The sequence below is a fragment of the Scyliorhinus torazame genome, chromosome 21, assembly GCF_047496885.1.
Source record: "Scyliorhinus torazame isolate Kashiwa2021f chromosome 21, sScyTor2.1, whole genome shotgun sequence".
Classification (NCBI taxonomy): Eukaryota; Metazoa; Chordata; class Chondrichthyes; order Carcharhiniformes; family Scyliorhinidae; genus Scyliorhinus; species Scyliorhinus torazame.
In genome coordinates, this window is record NC_092727.1 from 128,313,991 (window position 1) to 128,337,419 (window position 23,429).

The following is a 23,429-nucleotide window of genomic DNA, read 5'->3' on the forward strand; positions in this document are numbered from 1 at the left end:
AAAGAAGAAATAAATGCTTCGAAATATATCTCCATGCTGACTAAAATTATTAGAGGCAAAGCATTTCAATTCACTGGGCAACCCTCCTGCCACATGATATTGATCAGTTCCATGCAAATGCCAGTCAGGGTTGAATTTGAAGATGCCAGTGGTTCTGGGCCAGTGAGTAATCCTACTGATTGATGTGTGTTTATGGATGTTGGAATGGTCAGTTTGGCTGCTGACACCAGGAAGGATCGGGCAGGGGCAAAAGTCCCTTGATCAGGACCCGTTACTCGTGTGATGATGTTAAATAAATTGTTAGAGTGGGGAAACTGTTTGATACACAACACACTGAAAAATCTCATTGCCTTTCATTTCTAAAGTGAACTTTTTTTTGTCTTGATCATTCCTTTTTGTCTTTTTTTACAGATATCAACAGGAATTTCAGTTAAAAGGTAAGTGAAGCAGTACCTAGTGTTTTAGAGTTTGCAATCTTTATTTTCCACCACTTGTGAAAACCATGTGTTTGCAAAACCACATTTGAGATGTTTTGTATACTCAATTGGATTATGATTACTTCATGCAAAGACATGAGGAGATTACTTGAATGCGTGGACAGCAGGCAATCTTGTGACCCCACTACCACTTCCCTGTTTCCCTTGCCCATCACTGAAGGTAGGAACCTCTCCAAGCTCTGGTTACAATGCCAGAAAAAAAGAATAGTTCTGGGCCGAATGGTCAAGGTAAGAAGACCGTGAGATTCTGCAGACTAGGTTATAACAAACTGCTGATAGGCATCGAACAAGGAAGGTTGAGGAGAGCTGCACAGCCTGTGTGAGTTTGTATGCGATGACCTGAAGCATGGAAGTCCAGCTCATAGCTTATCAGAGGCTTTGTGCAGAATATGGGAGGGAATGGGTCATCTTGATCAACAGTGACTCCCACCAGCAAGTTGGCTGTTCTGGGGCTGTGACAGCTGACATAGCACAGTCCAGGCTACTGGCTTCACTATCAGGTGGTCCCCAGTAGCGGTTTGAAGCCAGCCTTGGATGTGGCGTCCACTGCGAATAGGATCCCTGCGTTCTTTGCACAATGTTGGCTGTGGCTCAATGGAGCAAATGGTGAAGCTCCGTGACTGCATGGTCGGTGAAGCAAAGGCATCTTCCTGCACTGCTCCTACGTAAAACATTGAGTTGGAAGACCTGCCTGAATTGAGGGGAAAACCCCCTTGCAAAATGTTTGTTCTGCTGAAGTGTTTGTCTTTCTGATCTTCTGAGGAAGTGAATGCAGCTTTGGGTGTGTATCCACATGCAGAGGGACAGTATCTGACACAAATGCCAACAGATCAATCTTTGCTTAGGCAGGTAACAAAAAGTTTATACCTACACTCTCTTGCAAGTTAAACCTGATCCACTGCAATTTGATTACATTACATGGGGTGGCTTAGGATAAATAGCACAGAATCAGACAATTCAGTCCTATTAATCAGCTCTTGGCAGGACCTTCATTGAGAATTGTTTAGAGTGTCATAGTTGAGAACTTTCATGCCCCAGTCAATTTGAACATTGCTGTCAGAAGCACCTCCTGAGCTCGCCTCGGGTGCGGGACACAGGAGGAATGAGCAACTTCAATGGGGATTCCATTTATCATTTTGTGCAGGTGACCAGGAATGATGTGTCCTCAAATAATACAATTTCACTTCTATTAAAGGCCCAGTTCATTGATGAAGACACAAGCCTGATTTAATGATGGATTGTGTTCAAATAGGTGGGACCCTTTCCTAACCGTGATGGTTTACTACCAGTACACAGGCTGACAATGGCTGGTGCTGCCCAATGAGTACTTGGACCCACTGTGAGAGCGTCTCCATGCTTTTACCAGGTCCGGAAGGGTAACCAAAGTTGCAGATTCGCTTGCTGCAACTTCTCTTTTACCAAACATGCTGTAATCACAGCATTTATGATCCCTACAGTGCTGAAGAAGGCCATTCGGGTCATTGAGTCTGCACCGATCCTCCGAAATAGCACTCTACCCAGGCTTTATCCCCCTCCCTATCTCCGTAACCCCACCTAACCTGCACATATTTGGACTGTGGGAGGAAACCGGAGCACCCAGAGGAAACTCACGCAGACACAGGGAAAAAGTGCAGACCCACACAGATAGTCACCCAAGGCCGGAATTGAACCCAGGTCCCTGGTGCTGTGAGGCAGCAGTGCTAACCACTGTTCCAGCCCGCTTCACTTTCAGCCACGCCCCTAATTCACTGCACTCACTTTCCCTCTCCCTCCACCGAGTCACCTCAGACATTGCACAATCTGACAACCCTCCATCTTGTCCTTTAATTCTCGGTGCACAGCCATTCATTATGCCAGCACCTTCCTCAGATGCACACCAGCAACACAGCTGCCTGACTCTCTCTTTCCTTTACCCCCCCTTCCACACCCTCAGCAATTACGTTGGATTAATAGATGCTCACCTGCCTTTGAGCCACTATTTCATGAGGCAGGTAATGGTGCATTATCCAGCAGAGGAAGGAGCGTTACTACGGATGAAATAAAAACAGCAAATACTGGACAAACTCAGCAGGTCAGACAGCATCTGTGGAGAGAGAAGGAAGCTTTGACAAAGAGGCACCCAGAAACGTTAGCCCATTTAGAAATTAGCAGCATATCAGCCTCCCTGAGCCTGGGTGGTGGCAAAATTGTTGTGACTTGGAACAGGCCAAACAACTGTCATTTCCAAAACACACCTTCTTCAGCGATCACTCGCTGACGAGTGTGATTGTCCACCCACGAATCTCTGTGATACTGGTCAGGGGCTCGGTGGGTTCTTACGTGGCTGATAGCCTGATCCTGGAGTCACATCTTCAACCACACACTTGGCAAGTGTTTCCAGGTCAAATACAATGATCAGCATTTCGGTATTTGTGCAACTCTGTAACCAAACAATTTCTCATTTCATCTGTGCCCATCATCCAAGTAATAATACCCCTTTCCCAGAGAGGGTGAGGGCTTCCCGGGAGCTCATTCTGTCTCGGGGCATAAATCACGTAGCAAGTGCACTGTCGCTGCCACCATCCGAAACCACCTCCTTGGGCAGAGCTGAGTGACACAACACAAGTGAATGCAGTGGTGGGTGGAACAGCTGTGGAGGATCCATGGCAGAGGACCAGAGCCCTCGCCCAAGCTCTGCTCAGTTAGACAGAGAACTGAACCCAGGGGGCTCTCAATGAAAATGATTCCTAGCAGCTATGCAGTGGGGGCTGTTCTGGACTGCCGGGCACCATCTCTACTTAAAGCACGGAGGAGTCCAACTTCGAACAACGTGAGAATCTGGCCACCGCAGGAAGTTGACTCACAGTCGCTTAAGTCATAGGCGACCTTGCTAACTTTTTCCAGCAGCATTTCTGCTGCTTTGTATAAGTTGGCAGTGAGCCCAGACCTGGTCATCAGGCATCTTTGATCTGCTGCAGAGGGAGGGGTTACGTTCTTGTACTGAGAGAGGTAGAATTGCAAAAAGGAGACCAAGGTTCCTGCCTGTACCCGACAAGCTGTCCAGTCCTGCAGAAGTCATGATCACTTTTATTTTTAATAGTTATTTCTTGCTGTCTGCCTATTTATCCCATAATTGCCAGGGACCATTTTGCACATTCTGCACCGTGCAATCGTGTGTATTTTCCCCAGGCCCTCTTGATATTATCGAAGGACCACTGTCCTCTGGGGATATCATACTTTGATTCAATATTTCTTGAGATTTCACATAGATCAAAATGTCTACGAATGAAAGATCCAAAATCTCTCAATATATCTTCAATGGATATATCCTGGTTGATAGATTTACCATGCGGTTTTAGCAGCACTTTGCGATTACTAAATCTCAGTAGAAATTTAAGTTAAAACTTCGCAGGTGCAAATAAGAATCTGTTTTATTTGTCTCTATTGATTACAATTGAGAATCATTTAAAGTTTTATTCCCTAATAAGTGCAGCCAGCATAGGACTCTCAGAGAGACAATCTGTAGACAATTCAACTTTCAAACAATCACAGAAATGATTTTCTTGTTTCGGCAAACAGCTCGCAATAACTTCAAAAGTCAAAGTCAGAAAGTGAAATATGAAAAAAAAACAGAGCGACAACGAATAGTTAAGTCAAAGTATAGATCGATTCCGGAGAGAGAGAGATGGCCGAAAATCCATCACGGTTATACCAAATCATATCAGACTTTAGCCATCTATCTACACCCCAATGTAATTCTAATTGGTTTGGATTAACATCAAATGAGTTTGATTTGAGGGTTAGTTGTCACTTATTAATAGGCAACATTAACCTAAAATGTATTCTTGTATGAGTTTGTGGAATGCGATTCAGCTTCCTTATCACAATCTGCTTGAACTAGATTCTTGCTGAGGACAATAGCGCCTTTAGGTTCCTGCCCTGTTGGAAGGAGCCTGCCCTGTCCTTGGTCACTTTATCTTGCAAACGTATTTGTGAGCTGAATAAGAATGCTGTTTTAATCTATCTGTTTCTGTGTTCTGTTGAAGCTATGTATTGAAATGCTGAGTGAGTTTTAAAATGGTATTTAATAGACAAGGGGCTAAATAGCTAACTTTTACCAATAGAAAATAGCTGGCTTCTACAAGTCCCACTGGTGCACTCTGCCCCTGCACAGGGGCACATGGAGCAGTCTTTTCCAGGGTGCATTGCAACCTCTTGAGTGTTCGTTAGCCATGAGGACTTCAGATGCCCAAGTATTCTGCCACTACCTTTGCTGCAGTGACAGAATACAGAACCGTGTAGAAGTAACAGAGACAGGAAAACTAAGCTCGATGTTTCAATTTATGTAGAGGGGTGTTTTCAAATGTTCCTTTGATCACATTGAATTCATTACTTTGCACCAATTTCTCATATTCTCCAGTCTTGAATTGCACGTGTTAGTGGCTGGAAACTGCTAAGAGCCAATTTAAAGGTTAATAAGTATCCTAAAACTTGATGTCCTGGTATCCACTGCCACAAACACCAGTCGCATCATCCATCTGTCATGGGAGGGTTTGTATCAAGGCTCCTGTTTCACTTGTTTAAAAACACACACATGCTGGTCTATAAACCGTATCCTGCTGTGCAAAACAAATTGCACATGGTGGCTTTTTTATGGAAGGGGGGGGGGGGGGGGGTGGTGGAGAAAGGAAATACTGCCGAGCTCCAACATTCCCCTTGCTCCATTACAATAACTATTTTTGCCTGTTGTTTAAATTATTATCACATGGTTTGGCAGTGGTGTTCAGGGTGAAATTCCTGTCCACAAAATGTTAAACTTATTAAGCTGACATTTGGTACACATAATTTTTCTTCAGGTTTTGAAATATGATTCCAATTTCGGGTCACAGCACTTTTGTGCCAGGAAGGTCAAGTAATTGAATGATAATTGGTCCTTTATTTTCCCCCTGCCTTGCGTTTGCTGTGATTTTTGGACAATGTACAACTTTTGAGTTGTGCCAGCACTCAGACTAATTCAACACACTAAAGTTTTTCATTCAACATGTTTTAAACTTTAAAAGGGGATTATGGTTTAATGATGAATGGTTCACTTCAAAAAAAGGATTGGTTGCCTAATGGTTCTTGCACTAAACAAATAGCCCAAAGGTTGTAAGTTTAAGTCTCACAAGGGGAGGTTGTAAAGTTGAATTTAATAAATCTGTTAATTCGTGGGACTGACCATGAATGCTGTTGGGCTATCATAAAACGTGAATGGACTCGCTTAATGCCCATCAGGGAGGGGAACTAGACACTCAGTCTGGCCTTCATGTGACTCCAGTGGTAAACTCTTGATGCACTTGGGTCATTTTGGATTGATAATAAATGCCATGTCCCAAAGGTAAAATCTTGATGCTAAGTGGAGGGATATTGTAACAGAAAGGGGATTTGTTTGGGGGCAGTTTCGAGGCTTCAGTTCGCTTCAAGATTCACCCATGAAATGGTGTTTGAGGCCCCATTCTCCTGCTAGGAGTTGAACTGATCAAGAAGCCAGTAGTTGGTCTAGGCCTTGCCCTTTAACTCAGCTTTGGCATGTGCACCCCACTTTCCTGAACAGCAAGAGGCGTGGGCATTATTGACACTCAGCTGTCAATTGAAGAATCCTTTTATTTGGAGCAACTCACAATGGGGGTTTACGTGGCTCGATTGTAGTCCTTTTCTCTCTGATTACGCCAACCAGAAGTATACGTGTGCAGTGGGATGCTGTCTGTAATACGGTGAGGTATCACTGTGGAGGCATCTTGTATAACAATGAGGTTTGTTGGAACAACAATAGGTTTAACTCTATACAGGCCTGAGGTATATCATACAGCTCTTTACTCCTCGAATCCCAGATCCACACTGCCCAGGCCCCTACACCCAACTCCCCACTTTTTATTTCCTCCCCCATTGGTCGGGGTTTGCGCGCTCCCATGCGATAAGCCCCCAGCAAGTCACGTGTCCTGGGCAGCACGGTAGCACAAATCGATAGCACTGTGGCTTCACAGCGCCGGGGTCCCAGGTTCGATTCCCCGCTGCGTCACTGTCTGTGCGAAGTCTGCACGTCCTCCCCGTGTCTGCGTGGGTTTCATCCGGGTGCTCCAGTTTCCTCCCACAGTCCAAAGACGTGCAGGTTAGGTGGATTGGCCATGATAAAGTGCCCTTAGTCACCAAAAAAGGTTGGAGGGGTTGTTGAGTTGTGGGGCTGGGGTGGAAGTGAGGGCTTGAGTGGGTCAGTGCAGACTCGATGAGCCGAATGGCCTCCTTCTGCACTGTATGTTCTATGTTCCCGCTAAAGCTTGCCTCTTAAAGGAGCCATGCTACCAAGTCCCTCGGTACATACATTAAAGTAAAGTCACCATAGTCCCAGATGACCATAGGCTGCTTTCCCCTGAGGGGGGCGGGAGAGAGCTGACCGGTGGTGATTTAACCTGAGGATCACCACACCTCTGGCGAGGGGCAAGGTTCAGAAAACGGGGCTTTCATGAATAACCTCAGCTGTTCTGGGAATTGAACCCACTCCCCCCCCCCCGGACCTACATACATCACAGGTAATTAACAATTAACTATGTAAAATGAGGTCAGTGTAACAGGGACTTCTTAGGCCTCACTTCCTGACTGGTTCCTCCAGCAGTGAGGTAGCATCTTTGTCAACAGTAGGAGGTTGCCTTGCGGTCTCTCCAGGTGCGTTGGGGGCACCTTCCACGAGGTTCATTGCCTTCATTAGGTCATCCCACATAGCAATGAGAAAGGATGTGCTTGGTGCAGAGGGATGGACTACCCAGTGGAAAGATGGGGCAGTTGCATCTCCGTGAATGGCAGAAAGCTGTCTTGTCTCCCTCGAGGCTATATGCTTGTTTGGGTATTTGTGATCCATTTCCAACTTTTCTCCATGGGGAAACTAAATGATCTGTCTTGACCACAGCAGATGACATGAAATGCCAGTAATGGGCAAGACTGATGGAGGGGTGCCTATCCCCAGACCCCCATTGAGGAGGCTTTGAAGATGGTAGGGTACCAGGACAGCAGTGCAATTTCTATTCAGTTGGCATTCCAATAAGGCAAGAGAACAAGGGTGCATCAAGAACGCAAAACATAGTCCTCATGTGTCCACACACGCACACTGACATGGAGTTCCACCACAAGCATGGGATGAGGAAATGGGGAAACCCAAATTAATTGCTTGCGTTCTCTTCCATAGAGCCAGGTCAAACTGAAGGACACTGAGCTGGAGAGAGCAGGGAACAGCTGACCACCTCCAAGGAGCCGCCCTCCTTCACCTCCCAACGTCCCATCATTCCCCTGCACCCTCCACCAGTGCAGATACACTCACGTCGGTGGGCATTCGCTCACAATTAGATCCAGGGTTACCAGCTGGTGAGCACATCAGCAACTGATGGAGGCTGTGACAGCCAAAGGTTCTGGCAGTCCCGAGGACTGTGGGCGGCCAGGCCCCTGCTGAGCCCAGGCTGATGCCTTTGCAGTTGCACATTAAACAGCAGTTGCTGGAGCTGCAACCAGAGCTGTGTATTCATCTGGCAGAGCTTTCAAAGGCTTTGCACATCCATCCTCTGTCCATCCAGGCAATGGGCATCACCTTGTCTCTGGAGTGTGTATGCGGCTTCCTCCATTGAAAGATTGTGACCTCTAGAGAGCCTGTTCCAGGAAACCTCTCTGTGGATGCTGTAGGTTAATGCAGACCAGCGTGCCATCATATTGTAGGAGCTCCATGAAGCAGTGGCAATGTGAGAGGGGAATGAGGTGCCTCATGGATTTTCCACCAGGTTCTCATTCTCCTCAGACCTAAGTGAACCTCACAAGGGAGGAGAGGAGAAGCTGACTTCTATTTCTGGGGGTTCCTCTTGGAGCGCTCCTGATGAGGACAGCAGCTTCTTAGCTCCTCAGCCAGTAACATTCGCACCTCAAATCGCTGTGATGACAGAGGAGGCCTATTGAGGAATCTCTCTGCATGCTGGGGCCTCCAGAGGAGGCCTATGGAGGAATCTCTCTGCATGCTGGGGCCTCCAGCCCTCTCACAGCCTAACCTGCACTTCTTTGGACTGTGCGAGGAAACTGAAGCACCCGGAGGAAACTCACGCAAACTCCACAGCTCGCGTGCACCGTTGCTCCCTCGATTTACTTTGACTCTTTCTCATGTCCGTTCGAATTTGGCATTAGTCTCCCACAAGTCCTGAATCTCAAGGGCGTTAGTTGGTCACACGAGGTGCCGATTTGCAAGTGAGTGGGCAGATGTTGGAGACCTGGCCAGCAGTGGAGAGTCTCGATAGGCACAGGATCCTCCACTCTGATCAGCTAGATGTGGATGCCAAGCCTTGAGGTGGGTGATCGTCCTTGAAAAATAAATTTATGGAGCAACAATGGAAAGAGTGTGTGGCCCTGTTTGAATTTCTAGAAAACTGCACACCCTTGGAGGGAGATTGGAGGAGTCCATCTCGAGTGTCATAATGCCTTGGTCTTTTTCCATGGAGTTGGACATCAATGCAAAGAATGACCATCTTCGTGGAGAATCTGATTTTGGAAGGAAAATAATTCATGATAACCCACAGTAATGGCTTGCACACTCTAACAGGATGACATCCATCCAACAACTCTGGGAATGCTTGGATGCACCTCCGATTCTCCAGCATTGGTGGAAATATAGTTGAACCACGAAGATTGAGAAAAGGCATGTGGCGGCTTTTCTCTGCTCTCCAAATTTTCATTCCTTGCCACTTTTCTTTATTTCTCCCTGGCCCCCGCATCAGAACCCAGCAGGCTGCCTCTTGCCTGAATGACCAAATCTGCCCCTGCACAGGAGCAGGAGAAGCCCAACAACCAGAGGACCATTGACCACAGTAATCTCAGCTATCAAAGTAGGGGAATGGGCAGCCTATTTCCTGTGCTGTAGCACCAAATAGAAGTAAGAAGACTCTGGATTCACTTGGGTGTTCCTAACAATTCCTTTAAACGTAAAGGAATCCTGCGCTCTATTTCAAGTCTCTATTACCCAGCTATCTCCATTGTTATCTCCCACTTTCCAAATGGATATAATGTGGAGGTGCCGGCGTTGGACTGGGGTGAGCACAGTAAGAAGTCTGGGTATGAACCTTGAGACTGGTCTGGCCAGAGTGGGAGACACTCAAAGGGTGTGAAAGAGACCACGTGGGAATGATTTCTGAATGCCTTGATTTAAATGGATTGTTAATAATGTAGGTTGCTTTCTCCATTTTTGAACCCTTGTGAATTGGTCATGACCATTACTATTTTGCTGGGACAGATTTGGAATTTTGTTTCAGATCAAAAACATTTAAAACTTCTGAGGGTTTTTGTAGCATCTTGTTGATTATTCGAGCTTTACTTTTGTGATCATTTTGAACACTTGGACTAGGTCACTCTGCTGTATAGATCAGAAGCCACTGATTACACTCCAGCTCCAGCCTACTGCTCTGGATTTACTGTGTAACTAATCCTTACAAACCGCTCACCAATCCAACAATTTATGGATTTTTAATGCCTAACAATTCATGCTGGCAAGTTAGAGGTTTCTGCATTTAAATTTAAGATTTTTGGTCATTGTAGAACTCCTGTGAGTTTTCAAATGTCTGTTTACATGAATAGTATTGACAGCAAATGGATCACGTCCCCGAGCTGGTCCTTGTGTTCCATATTCAGTTTTCCCTCTTCTGTGTGTTTGAATAGCTTCCCCTTATCTATTCCTCCAGCCTGTTACTCCCTTGCTGGGTACTTTTGTTTGGAATGTAAGGACAGGCCACCTGAAGGCCCCCAATTCAGTTCCCAGCCTGGAGATTTTTCAATTGAATCAGGAATGCCAGTAATAGTGACCATGAAGCAACTTTAAAAACCTGGTTCACTAAGTTAGAAAAGGACATTTGCAGCCCTTGCCTGGTCTAGTCTCTGAATTCAGGCCCACAGCACTGCAGAGCCTTGCCAAGCCAACTTTGACAGTCCCTTCCAAGTACACCACATCTACCACTGAGCACGAACAGGGCAGTCACTGCAATGGGCACGCCACCTGCAAACCTTTCCCCAGGGCATATTATCCTGACCTGGATATATGTCACTACTCCCTCCCTAACACCACTCTCGGCACCCCTGCACCAAAGACTGCTAGTGTTCATGAAAGCAGCTTACCATCGCCACCTTCTGGATGGCAATTGGGGATGACCAATAAATGATGTCCTTTCCAGTGATCTCTCATCCCAGAATCAGGTCCTTGATATTTTGGGGGGTTTGTTCTTTAGGAGCTCAGCAATTAAAACCATAAAGACTGGCAGGCTCTCCTCCACTAGTATAGATTCATTACTAGTGTAAACTGAACATCTGGCGCTCTTTAAAAAAAAAATAAAAAAAATTTATTCTCCATTTTCACATTTTCCTTCAAAATTTACACCCCACCCACGGACCGTAAACGGTAACCAATACAAAATCAATCCTCTTAACAATACCAACGATCCCATCCTCCCACCATCCCAAACAACGGCCCACCTGTCAATATATGCATCCAATAAAACAACCCCTCCCACGGTGGCAACAAAGGAGAAAAAGAAAAAGGAGTCCGGGACCACCCATGGTCACCATTGACCTATAGAGTCCACTCCCCCCCCCCCCCCCCCCCCAAAGCCCCCAGTCTCCAACTCCTCCCGTACGCTGCCTCTTGTAAAACTCCTCCCCCCCCAAACTCGGTTCCTTCCCCCCAACTTTCCACCCTGGCTAGACCACTCGGACCCTGTTCTGCCAGGCTCCGATGGCCGCAGCCCCTCCCCCCACCTCACTCCAGTTCACTGGCCGGCTTAAACCGGCCAGCGTGGAGGCCCCCGCTCGGGTCCCTTTCCCCCTTGCCCGGCCCTAGGAAAGCCCAGAAATCCCCTTTTAGCACACAAACCCCGCATATCCACCTACACCCAAAAGAACCCTCATTTTGAGTGAAAGTCCCATCACTTCCCTTGTCCAAATATATACAACATTGGCTCCTTTAGCCCATACACCCGCACGCAGTGAAACAAAAAAGAAGAAAATACAGTCATGTGGTTACATCGGCACATGGCCATTTCTCAATATCTCAGTTCTGCCACAGTCCTTCTGCCTTCGCAAACTCCTCCGCTGCTTCCGCCGTTCCAAAATAAAAGTCCCTGAGCTTGTAAGTCACCCTCCGCTTCGCTGGATATACAATGCCGCACCGCACCTTGCTAATGTACAGTGCCCTCTTCACCAGGTTGAAGGCAGCCCGCCTCCTCGCCAGCTCCACCGTAAAGTCCTGGTATACACGTATACCAGCTCCAGCCCACTGCCCCACCCGCTTACTGCTTGGCCCAGCTCAGGACCTTCTCCTTCACACTACCTACAGAAGCACAGAGTCACTGCCCTTGGCGGCTCACTCGCTTTTGGTACAGGCCTCCATGACCGATGAGCCCGATCCAGTTCATATCAGGAGGGATTCTCCCCCTCCCCCAATAGTTTCGCCAGCATCACGGCAAAATACTCAGTCGGCCTCGGTCCTTCAACTCCTTCAGGCAGCCCCACAATCCTCAAATTCTGTCGCCTGGATCTGTTTTCCAGGTCTTCCATTGTTCCTCGCAGATCCTTGTTAATGTCCATCACCTTCTGTGGTGATCCACTGTAATAGGAGATGTAAGGTAGGACCTACACTACAGATTCGCCAGTAGCTCCTGCCGGCTGGCTCTGCCCAGTGAGAGCTGTACAAATATGCATGACCTCCAGTGCCCTGCCATTTCGACAGCTGCAGCAGGAGGCCACGCATCTGACTGTAATAAAGCCACAGTTGTACCCAACTTTAGTCTTTGTCCAATTAATCGTGCATCACCTTCCGCATCTCCTTCCCCATCGAGGCAAGTTGATCACCGTGCTGCAATAACGTCTCCTCCACTTCCTTCAGCACCTCCCCTTGCTCTCGCACCTCCGCCACTGCGTTCGCCACCGCCTTCGTTACCGGGGAAATCGCCTCCTCCACCAGCGCACTCAAAACCTCTCTCATCTCCTTCCTCATCATCTCCATGTATTTTGTAAACTGCCTTTCGAATTCAGCAGCCACCACCTTAGTTATTTCTTCAGCCGTAAGCATGCGGCCTCCCCTGATGCTCCAGCCTCCATTTTCCTCGGTGACCCGGTGGTGACCTTTCCACTCCCCGACGGACCTTCAGCTGTTTTCCTTACGGACGTTCTTTTGCTCACCCTCGACATTTTTCTTCACTGTGCCTTCACTCTGCCACCTCTGAGCCTTCTCCCTGCTTTTGCTGCCTCCGTGGACCCTGGGACCGGGCTTAAAGCCCCGAAAATGCCGTTCCCCAAACGGGAGACCTCCATTGTGCGACCGCCTCCCGCCCGCCGTCACCGGAAGTCATCTGCCACTCTTTTTGATGATGGATTTAAAAATGTCCCTACTGGGTGACATTCAGAAGGAGCTCAGCCAAAAGATTGAGTTCAGCCAGAAGAGGCCAGTCAATGAGGGTATTATGTTATGGCTGTAAATTTGATGGAACGTGTGGACTGCAGGAGATGGGATTGGCTGCAGAAGTGGTTTCATCGACTGCCAACAGAAATTTGATTAGTGGTTTTGAAAGAACAAACATGTGTTTTGTTGGATTACCAACATAGCCAGTGATTTATTCCAGCCATCCTGCTATTATTTTGGTGTTCTACATTAGCAAAGCTCTGTTTATGCCAGTATTTTTTTTTTTGCTGCACTCTCATAGAAAGGAGTTCCTAATCTATTTCCTCACTCTAGGAATCCTGACGTAACCACCAACACGCTGAGGGTTTTAATGGATCAACACTGAGGATGGCCCATTCTGGACTAGTGCTTAGTTCTTGTTGGAATAATTTTGCCCCTTGATTTCCCCAAACATTCGCTCTTGACAGTCTTATGTGATCATGCTCTGAGCTACACCTGGAGCCTGATGTGTTCTATAGTATAAAACACCATCAAAAAGATTTAGAAATATTTACATGTGAACCATTAATAATTAACCCACGCCAATTGCCTACTTCCATTGCTGGACACGATCCAATTTGGCCAACAGTTTGGACAGTAGGATCATTTTAACATGGATTTTATTCCTTTTTAAGTTACACTACGCAATATTCTACTTTTTAAAGGTGACATTGAAGGTCAGCTAAAAGTGCTCTCTGGTCACGCAGTGTTGCTAACTTTTGGTTGGCTCTTAATTCGTAATTTGCTCTGTTTGTTTAACCTTTGCTCTAGAGCCGCCAGGTATCTTTATGATACCGCCACGAGGTTCAAGTTCAAGTACTGATCAATAACTCAACACACCAATTAGTAAGATTTAAATCAAAACACATTTATTATACACAGTCAATCACTACTCGTGCATAAACTCTACTTTCTAGACTATTCCTATCACTAAAAGGCCTATACTTAGCTTTGGAATTGGCCCACCAGATCAGGGGAACAAACGACCTTTCGTTCAGGTCCTGAGTCTGCAGGATTCAAAAGCTGGTATGGGCTTGTAGCTAGGAGCGCCTATCTCGTAGCGGGCGTTGTAGGGGCTGTTTAGCTAACCGGGCTAAATCGCTGGCTTTGAAAGCCGACCAAGGCAGGCCAGCAGCACTGTTCAATTCCCGTAACAGCCTCCCCGAACAGGCGCCAGAATGTGGCGACTAGGGGCTTTTCACTGTAACTTCATTTGAAGTCTACTTGTGACAATAAGCGATTTTCATTTAATTTCTTTGACTTGAGACTTACTTGGTTGGTGCGGCAGCTTGGACAGGTCACTCTCACGGGTTGATTCAAGTTGCTGAGTGACCCTGCCCAAGAAGGACGATTTGAACTTGGGGGCTTTACTTTATAGTCCCCAGGAGCTTCCCGCCCTTCGGGGCGGACCCCGTACCTGGTTCTAAGTGATTGGACTACGTCCCGATCACTTGGATCGATTTCTCCAAGTGTCCGTTGGCCTTCCTTTGTCTTGGCTCCTGCTGGCGCCGAGGAGTCTGGATTGGCTTTATTCACCTTAACTGTTGCAATTGTGCCTTGGAATCGCTCATTACTATGCAGGTGGCTGCTGGTTTCAGCGCTGTCTGGTTTCTTACAGGTTTCAATACACATGATTTCTGTATTTGCTAATCTTTGCCTGTGTTGGCTGAATTTCCCTTCAGCCTTTGCGGTTCTCCATTTTAAGTCGGGAAGTGGCCAACCCAGGTGGCTACAGCACTAATTGCTGAGTAACACTCTCATCTTGCTCTGTGGTGATTACACAGCCCAGAATAACACCATCTACTGTGCTGGTGTGAATTATTTTTACCGGTCATCTGGTTCTTTAGTTATCTGTGATGGGCTCTTTGCATTAAACCTTGTAGTTAGTTGTACCCTAACGGTTCAGTGTCTGTAAGTGATTCAAGACTTCCCATCCCTACACCCAACCTCTTCCGACTCCTCGTGAGACTGGTAGGGAAGAACGTCCTTATTTATTCTTAACTATATTTAATTTTCATGATATCAATGAGCTATTTTAGAATTGTAGTCACTGGCTGTCATGTCTCCTCCATTGCAACAAGTACTGAGTAAGGTTTTATGAACAGCAATGTGATGACGGCCAAATGATCTGAACATTATTGACCACTACGCCAGGGAGAACACCCCTGCTCTTCAGAATAGTGGAATGGGTTCAAAGATGTGCAGGTTAGGTGGATTGGCCATGCTAAATTGCCCCTTAGTGTCCAAAGAAAAAGGTTAGGTGGGGGTACTGGGTTCCCAGGATAGGATGGAGGCATGGCCTTAAGTGCTCTTTCCAAGGGCAGGTGCAGACTCAATGGGCCGAATGGCCTCCTGCACTGTAAATTCTATGGTGGAACAGGATGAGCAAGAGGTTTTGTTTAATATCTTGTTGGAAAGACAGCGCATCCCAGAGTGTAGAACTCCCACAGATACTGCACTGTCAGCCCAGATTATAACCTTGTGTTTGGAGTAGTAGAGGAATGGAATATTGTTCGAAAATGAAAGGACAAATTGCTTACTAATAGTACCAGATACTTGTGAATTGGTTTCTATCATTCATAATGTTGCCATCATATAGGTGTTGTGATGAGTATGGGAGGGATATAGCATCAATTTCTCCCTGTAGCCTGACTCCATAACTCTGACCGAATGGTGGCAGCCTTCTAGAATCGAGCTTGCAACAATCCCCATTTGTCCTCCTCCAGTTCTCTACCCAAAGGCAGATCTGACCAACAGCATCACAACCTCCACTGTGGATAGGACAAAGAGGTAGGTCTCAAATCCACCAAAGCCCGAACAAGGATCAAACCCTATACCGTTGGCACTGACCTGCCATCCAGCCAACTGAACCGTTATGTCTGAGTTATTGTAGCAATCAGTGCTTTGCTGTAGCCTGGAGCTATGAATAGTGATGGTAGAGAAGTGTCTCCTTACCACCGGCCGTCAGTGTATGTTGGAAAGATGTGCAAGTTGATGCTCAACCTGTTTGGCCGTGTTAGGAGCAGACCTTCCTTGGCCATCAGGTCCTGGATGAGGGATGGACACTACCCACAGCACCACAAGACTACATGGAGTCTTTACCATAGCAATGAATATCCCAAGATGCTAAATGTAAACTCTTCACCTCAGCTGGAGGGTCTTGAACTTTAATGTTGGTTGTGGACTGAGTTGCCTAATCCCAACACCCTTGGAAAAAATATTAATCTGAGATTCCTCTGCAGCATAAACTTTGCAATTGTCTTTGTACATCGCCTGAAAACCTCTTTGATGCATTTTTGCCTCCAGCTGTGGAACAAATCACACCCTTATCTGAAGGTCAAAAGTGTCAGGCAAAGATCCCAGACAAATAATGTGAAGACCCAGAACTGACTATTAGAAAATTGTATGGAATAGTTTATCTGGATTGGAGCCAGTAACGTCACAAAGAAAATGCATTATGGTTTCAGGATATTGAAGAATGAATAGTATTTGCGAAAGAAAAGTGATCTTATTTGTTACCTGACTGGTGCAGTAACAGGGATGTGTGTTTTAGTAGATAATATATTTCTGTAATAAAAGTTTGGATCCCTCCCAGTAGGTTTGGCAGAGATCCATGGAGACTCCCTGTTAAACTGCTGCTGAGGATGCATGCCTTCACCGCACTGCCCTCATTTGTCTTGTGCCTCTAATAATATCACTTTTAAATAGGTCAAGTATCCAAATGTGGATGGTATTTAACCCTCTGAGTATTTAAGTTTCAAAACGTTAACTCCTCTGCAATGTATCTGGAGCAATCTAACTTTTTGCAACAGAAGAATATTTTAGAAGGCAGCTGAATGGGAACTGGTCCAGTGGAAAAGAGGAGGTTTCACCTTGACTTTCATTGCCCGAATGTGGGATTGAGGCAGAATCAATCTGGACGGAATTGGATTATTGTCTGGAAAAGCAGCAGGTACAGGGTTATAGGGAGAAGCAGGGGAAGGGGCACTGGCATTAAGTGAGAGCTGGTGCAGAAACAATGAGCCGATTAGCCTCCTGTGCTCAAATAAATCTGTTCTTAATGATATTTTGAGTGAGTTTTAAATTGGTTCCTGTGTCCAGTGATAATTAAGAAGCGGAAGCATAGGGTAAGACAACCAAGTTTTCTTTGAAAAGGAAACTGGACTCTTGTAGTCTTTCATCTTGTTTCATCATTTGCCCCGTTGCTCTCCTCTTCTCACTCCGACTTCCTAACTCTGTCCTTGTCATGGTTCAATGGGTGGCACTTTCCCCTTTGAGTCAGGAGGCCATAGATTTAATTGTCACTTAAAACATGACCAGAAAAGCCAGCCAGAGTGCAGCACTGATGGAAGTGTTGCCTCTTGGCCGAGACGTCAAACTGAGGCTTCGGCGGATTTCTCTGGTTGAGATCCTGAGACATTTCTCACATTTCCTCGCCAACATTTACTCTTTAACCATCACCTCAATTATCTAGTCATTATTTAGTTGTCTGTGGTATTAGACACACTGGGCTAGCCCTGGGTCAATTCCGGCCCCACTCATCCTGGAGTCACAACACAAGTGAATTAACCAATAATTCTTTTAAAAATACCCAAAGTCTTTGGTTCTTGGCTGCCCAATAATTACGGTCACCAGGTTTGTAAATGTAAACACAATTATTGTTTATTTATAACAAGAACTGGAACAAAATATGCAGCAAATACAACTGGGTAACTATTATCTAATTCCTAATTCCCACTTTAACTTGCCCCCCCCACCCTCGCATAACACACACACACATGTTGAATGGGGTAAAGATCATTAGTGATAGGAAGTCTTTGTTTTAGATGATGGTTTTCGCAGACTTTTCTTCACAGAAAACATGTAGATGAAAGTCTTTGGTTTACATCCTGTAATGATCATCTTTGTAGATTCATTTATTCAGGTTCTCTGCAGTTACTCACAGATTTTTCAGGAGAGGCCCCTTACTTCTGTTCGATCTTTGCTTTCAGTTTGAGGATTGCATTCAGGCTTTCGTAGTTTCAGGATAACAATACTCTCACGCCTTTTGGAGAGTGCCAGCACCCACAGCATACTCTCTGGACCATGCGTGCACAATCTGTAATGGTTCTCCTGTAATATATCTCCTGACCATAAGATATAGGAGCAGAATTAGGCCACTCGGCCCATTGAGTCTGCTCCGCCATTCTATCATGGCTGATATTTTTCTCATCCCCATAACCCTCGTTCCCCTTATTAATCAAAAATCTATCTATCCCTGTCTTAAAGACACTCAGTGATTTGGACTCCACAGCCTTCTGCGGCAAAGAGTTCCACAGCTTCACCACCCTCTGGCTGAAGAAATTCCTCCTCATCTGTTTTAAAGGATTGGCCCTTTAGTGTGAGATTGTGTCTTCTGCTTCTAGTTTTTCCTACAAGTGGAAATATCCTATCCATGTCCACTCTCCAGGCCACGCAGTGTCCTATAAGTTTCAATAAGATCCCTCCCTCGTCCTTCTAAACTCCAACGAGTACAGACCCAGAGTCCTCAGCCGTTCCTCATACGACAAGTTCTTCATTCCAGAGATCATTCTTGTGAACCTCCTCTGGACCCTTTCCAAAGCCAGCACATCTTTCCTTGGATACGGGGGCTCAAAACTACTCACAATACTCCAATGGGATCTGACTAGAGCCTTGTACAGCCTCTGAAGTACATCCTTTCTAGGGATGTATTCTAGCCCTCTCGACATGATTGCTTACATTGCTAACACAGTCTATGTGGAGAAAAACAAAGAGGTTCTTGTCTTTCTGCTGCCAGGAGCCAAGCTGAAACCTTGGAACTCTGCAAAGCATCCCAGTGGAATAATATCCAATCACCACCTGTTACCGGGGAGAGCACAGCCTTTTGGGCCAATTCTTTTTCCACCAGCCAAATCAATCAAACTGAGTCCAAACTAATCTCTCTCTGTGGTGCCGGCCAGTCTGCAATTCTAATCTAAACCAGCACAGACGTCTGGATTCTTCTGTTTAAATTAAATATACAGGCTGGTTGCCTTAAAGTGACATGTCCAATAACCATCCATGAATCAAAATAATAACAGCAAAATAAGGGAAGACTCACGAAGGACCCTTACACTGGGATCTTGCTGCGTGCAAGTTGGCTTTCACCTTTCTCATATTACCACAATTCAATTTCTACACTAAATTGTACTTAATGACCGTGAAATACTTTGGAAGATTGCATAAATATAATTGTTCAATTTGTTAATTTTATGTCCCACTCACTGCACAGTCAAAAGAGGAAAGGAGAAACTCGCTTTTATGTAGCGCCTTTCGCAACCTCTGAATACGTCAAGCACTGAGCCAATCAAATAGTCTGGATGTGGCCACTGGCTATTTGTTGTCCTCATTACACCAATTTAGGCACAGCAAGCTCCCACAAATAGTAATGTGATAATGACTGGATGATCTTCCTACAGTGATGTTGATTGAGTAACTTAAGTAGGAGCCAGGCCTGTTTGAAACCCCTTCTTGTGTGAATGGCACATGGGAATAGTTGAGGTCAGTTGTGTCCTATCTCTGATTGGAAACTATGCCATTACCGGGAGTTTGGTAGCAAAATGATTGTTGCAGTCCCAGTAATACAGAGATCAGGATTACTGATGCAGAAACATGAAAATCCCACAACAGCAGCTGGGATGATTAAAAAACATTTTAAAAAATAAATTTAGAGTGTCCAATTCACTTTTTCCAATTAAGGGAAATTTAGCGTGGCCAATTCACCTACCCTGCACATCTTTGTGTTGTGGGGGCGAAACCCACGCAAACACCGGGAGAATGTGCAAACTCCACACGGACAGTGACCCAGAGCCCGGATCGAACCTGGGACCTCGGCGCTGTGAGGCAGCAGGGCTAACCCACTGCGTCACCGTGCTGCTCCAGCTGAATTTAAGTTCAATTAAATGAATCTGGGATAAAATGCTGGTGTCCGTAATGCTGATCGCGAAACCACTGGGTAATCTTTTTTAAATCCATCAGGTTTGTTGCCTTCTAGGGAAGGAAATCTTCCAGTCTCCCCCTGTCTGGCCTAACTGTGACCTCCAAGCCTTCATTGTGGTTGACCTTTTAACTGCCCTCTGTAATGGCCTCGTAAGCCACTCGGTTGTATTCAATAAGGCAGCTCACCATCACCGTCTCGAGGGTAATTAGTGATGGCGACAAATGCTGGCCTTGCTAGTGAGGCCCATACCTTGTGACAATTTTTAAAAATTCCTAGCCAGTCACAAGTGTTCCCTCTTGAACTGCACGATCGTTCAGCAATCTGGAATGTACCAAGTGCAGAAAAACGGGGAGGGTGGGATTCTCGGTCCGCCAGTCGCTTTTTCCCGGCGCGCTCTCACAGGCAGAGGGATTCTCCCTTTTTGTTTACACTTACAAAAATTCCGAGATTTCTCTGCCACCTGCCAATGGGATTCCCATTGTGGCCACCCTACACCGCTGGGTAACCCGCAGGTATGGGTGCGCTGCCCGCGTAACGGAGAATCCCGCCGGCAGAACAAATGAAAAGTTGGAGGGAATGGCGCCAGTGACACTGTATCTTTGGTGATATTGGACTTGAGCGAGGCTTCAGTTATTAATGGTCATCGTAACTGGAACTAAATGAGCCTTTGGATTTGGGACTTCCAGCTGAACTGAGTTCCCATATTTCCTCAGCTCGGAGCTGCAAGTGGTGTAAAGAATAAGAACAGAGCTGGGAATAGGAAGAAACTTGGTTTGACAAAGAGCTAAATATAACTCTGAAGGAACTATTATGGGAACTATTGCCAATGAGCTAAGAACAATTAGTTGTTATAGTTCTCTTGTCACTTCCAGCCCTGACTGCAGTGATCTGAAGGCAATTGGACTTGAGAATCTTTCTTGAGTGAGAGCTTTTGAATAATTTTGAGCAGAGGGGATTATCTCTGGAGTTCTCTAATTAGCTTGTTTTGTAAGGGCCACGAAGAATCCAGCACAAGTTTTAAGGATACAAAGTAATAACATTTATTTACTATAACATATATACATAACAGTAGCAGTAACTTCCCTTGCTACATGCTCCTTCCTGCTGGTTCCTGAACTGGCCAGCTTTATTTATACTAGGAGTTTACTAGTGGTTTCTCTCCCCCCCCCCCCCCCTCATTGGGGAAGCTCATACTCCCACAGGATTGTGGGATAGTCATTAGTCCCCAGCCAATGGTAAGTAGGCAGGTTATAACAGCTTGCATCAAGTACAGTTCACATCTCGCCCTTGTGTTCACTAACTTACATTGGCTCCAGTCTGACAACACACATTTTCTTAAACCATTGTTTTGTTACCTGCTTTCAAATTCTTCTTTGCCCTGCTCTTCCCTATCACCCCCCCTCTTTCCAAGATCTCCATTTCAATTCTAGCGCACGCACTCAGCAGCCTGGAAACAGGGTAGGCGTGGTAGCACAGTGGTTAGCACTGTTGCTTCACAGCGCCAGGGAGCCAGGTTCGATTCCCGGCTTGGGCCACTGTCTGCGGAGTCTGCACGTTCTCCCCGTGTGTGCGTGGGATTCCTCCGGGTGCTCTGGTTTCCTCCCACAAATTCTGAAAGATGTGCTGTTCGGTAATTTGGACATTCTGTGTGCCCGAACAGGCGCCAGAATGTGGCGACTAGGGGTTTTTCACAATAACTTCATTGCAGTGTTAATGTAAGCCCACTTGTGACAATAATAAAGATTATTAGATTATTATTACATCATTGACGGACGTGTCTTCCTAATGTGACTCCATGTCAAATGTTGTGCGATCAGGCTCCTGTGGAGCATCTTAAGATGTTTCACCAGATTTATGTGTCTGATATAAATGCACCCTAAACTGTATCAATTTCAAACTTGCCCCGTCCACACCATGCCCACTCTTTGATGTAATTTGCCTTGGGGAAAATCAAACATTTAATGGATGTGGGAAATTGTCAATTTCATGGAGTTGAGAATTTGCAAGTTAAGATATCAAGAATGAAAAATGAGAATAATTTGTCCCTAATTAGCTTTGAGTTGGGGCTGTAGATGTTGGAGTTGTAGATGTTGGGGCTGTGGATATTGGGGTTGTAGATGTTGGGGCTGTAGGTATTGGGGCTGTTGTGGATATTGGGCCTGTTGGGGATATTGGGCCTGTTGGGGATATTGGGGTTGTTGTGGATATTGGGGGGTTGTGGATATTGGGGTTGTTGTGGATATTGGGGTTGTTGTGGATATTGGGGTTGTTGTGGATATTGGGGCTGTTGTGGATATTGAGGTTGTTGTGGATATTGGGGTTGTTGTGGATATTTAGGTTGTTGTGGATATTGGGGCTGTTGTGGATATTGGGGCTGTTGTGGATATTGGGGCTGTTGTGGATATTGAGGTTGTTGTGGATATTGGGGCTGTTGTGGATATTGAGGTTGTGTGGATATTGGGGTTGTTGTGGATATTGGGGTTGTTGTGGATATTGGGGCTGTTGTGGATATTGGGGTTGTTGTGGATATTGGAGTTGTTGTGGATATTGGGGTTGTGGATATTGGGGTTGTTGTGGATATTGGAGTTGTTGTGGATATTGGGGTTGTGGATATTGGGGTTGTTGTGGATATTGGGGTTGTTGTGGATATTGGGGTTGTTGTGGATATTGGGGTTGTTGTGGATATTGGGGCTGTTGTGAATATTGGGGTTGTTGTGGATATTGGGGTTGTTGTGGATATTGGGGTTGTAGATATTGTAGTTGTTTGGTGACCAGCTAGTTACCTTCTTTGTGAGATTGGAGTTGAAACCCATCAGATCAGTGCCCAAGAACCGCTTTTGGTTTTAATGCTTCCCAGCAGGGGCAGTGGGATTGTCGCAGATTCAAGCCATTTATTATTTCCCAGTCATTTAAATTAATCCTAGTTGGAGGAAGTCTGTAATTATGCAAAACCCTGGTTAGACCACACTTGGCATATTGTGTCCAGTTCAGATTGCCGCATTATAGGTAAGGAAGGGGCTGGTTTAGCACAGTGGGCTACACAGCTGGCTTGTAATGCAGAACAAGGCCAGCAGCGTGGATTCAATTCCCATACCGGCCTCCCCGAACAGGCGCCGGAATGTGGCGACTAGGGGCTTTTCACAGTAACTTCATTTGAAGCCTACTTGTGACAATAAGCTATTATTATTATTATTATTATTATTATTATTATTATTATTATTTGGATGCTTTGGAGAGGGTGCAGAGGAGATTTACCAGGATGCTGCCTGGACTGGAGGGCATGTCTTATGAAGAAAGGTTGAGGGAGCTAGGGCTTTGCTCACTGGAGCGAAGAAGGAAGAGAGGTGACTTGATAGAGGTGTACAAGGTAATGAGAGGCGTAGATAGCCAGAGACATTTCCCCAGGGTGGAAATGGCTGTCAGGAGGGGACATAATTTTAAGGTGATTGGAGGAAGGTATAGGGGAGATGTCAGAGGAAGGTTCTTTACA

General features: G+C 45.9%; 1 protein-coding gene across 1 annotated transcript in view; it reads left to right on the forward strand.

Annotated features, from left to right (window-relative positions):
* The window catches only part of LOC140398650 (src kinase-associated phosphoprotein 1-like), a 514,762-nt gene that overhangs the window by 26,392 nt on the left and 464,941 nt on the right, over positions 1-23,429 (forward strand). The window contains exon 4 of the mRNA XM_072487554.1: positions 412-437. Coding sequence (XP_072343655.1) covers positions 412-437 — 26 coding nt within the window. The remainder of the gene's footprint in view (positions 1-411; positions 438-23,429) is intronic.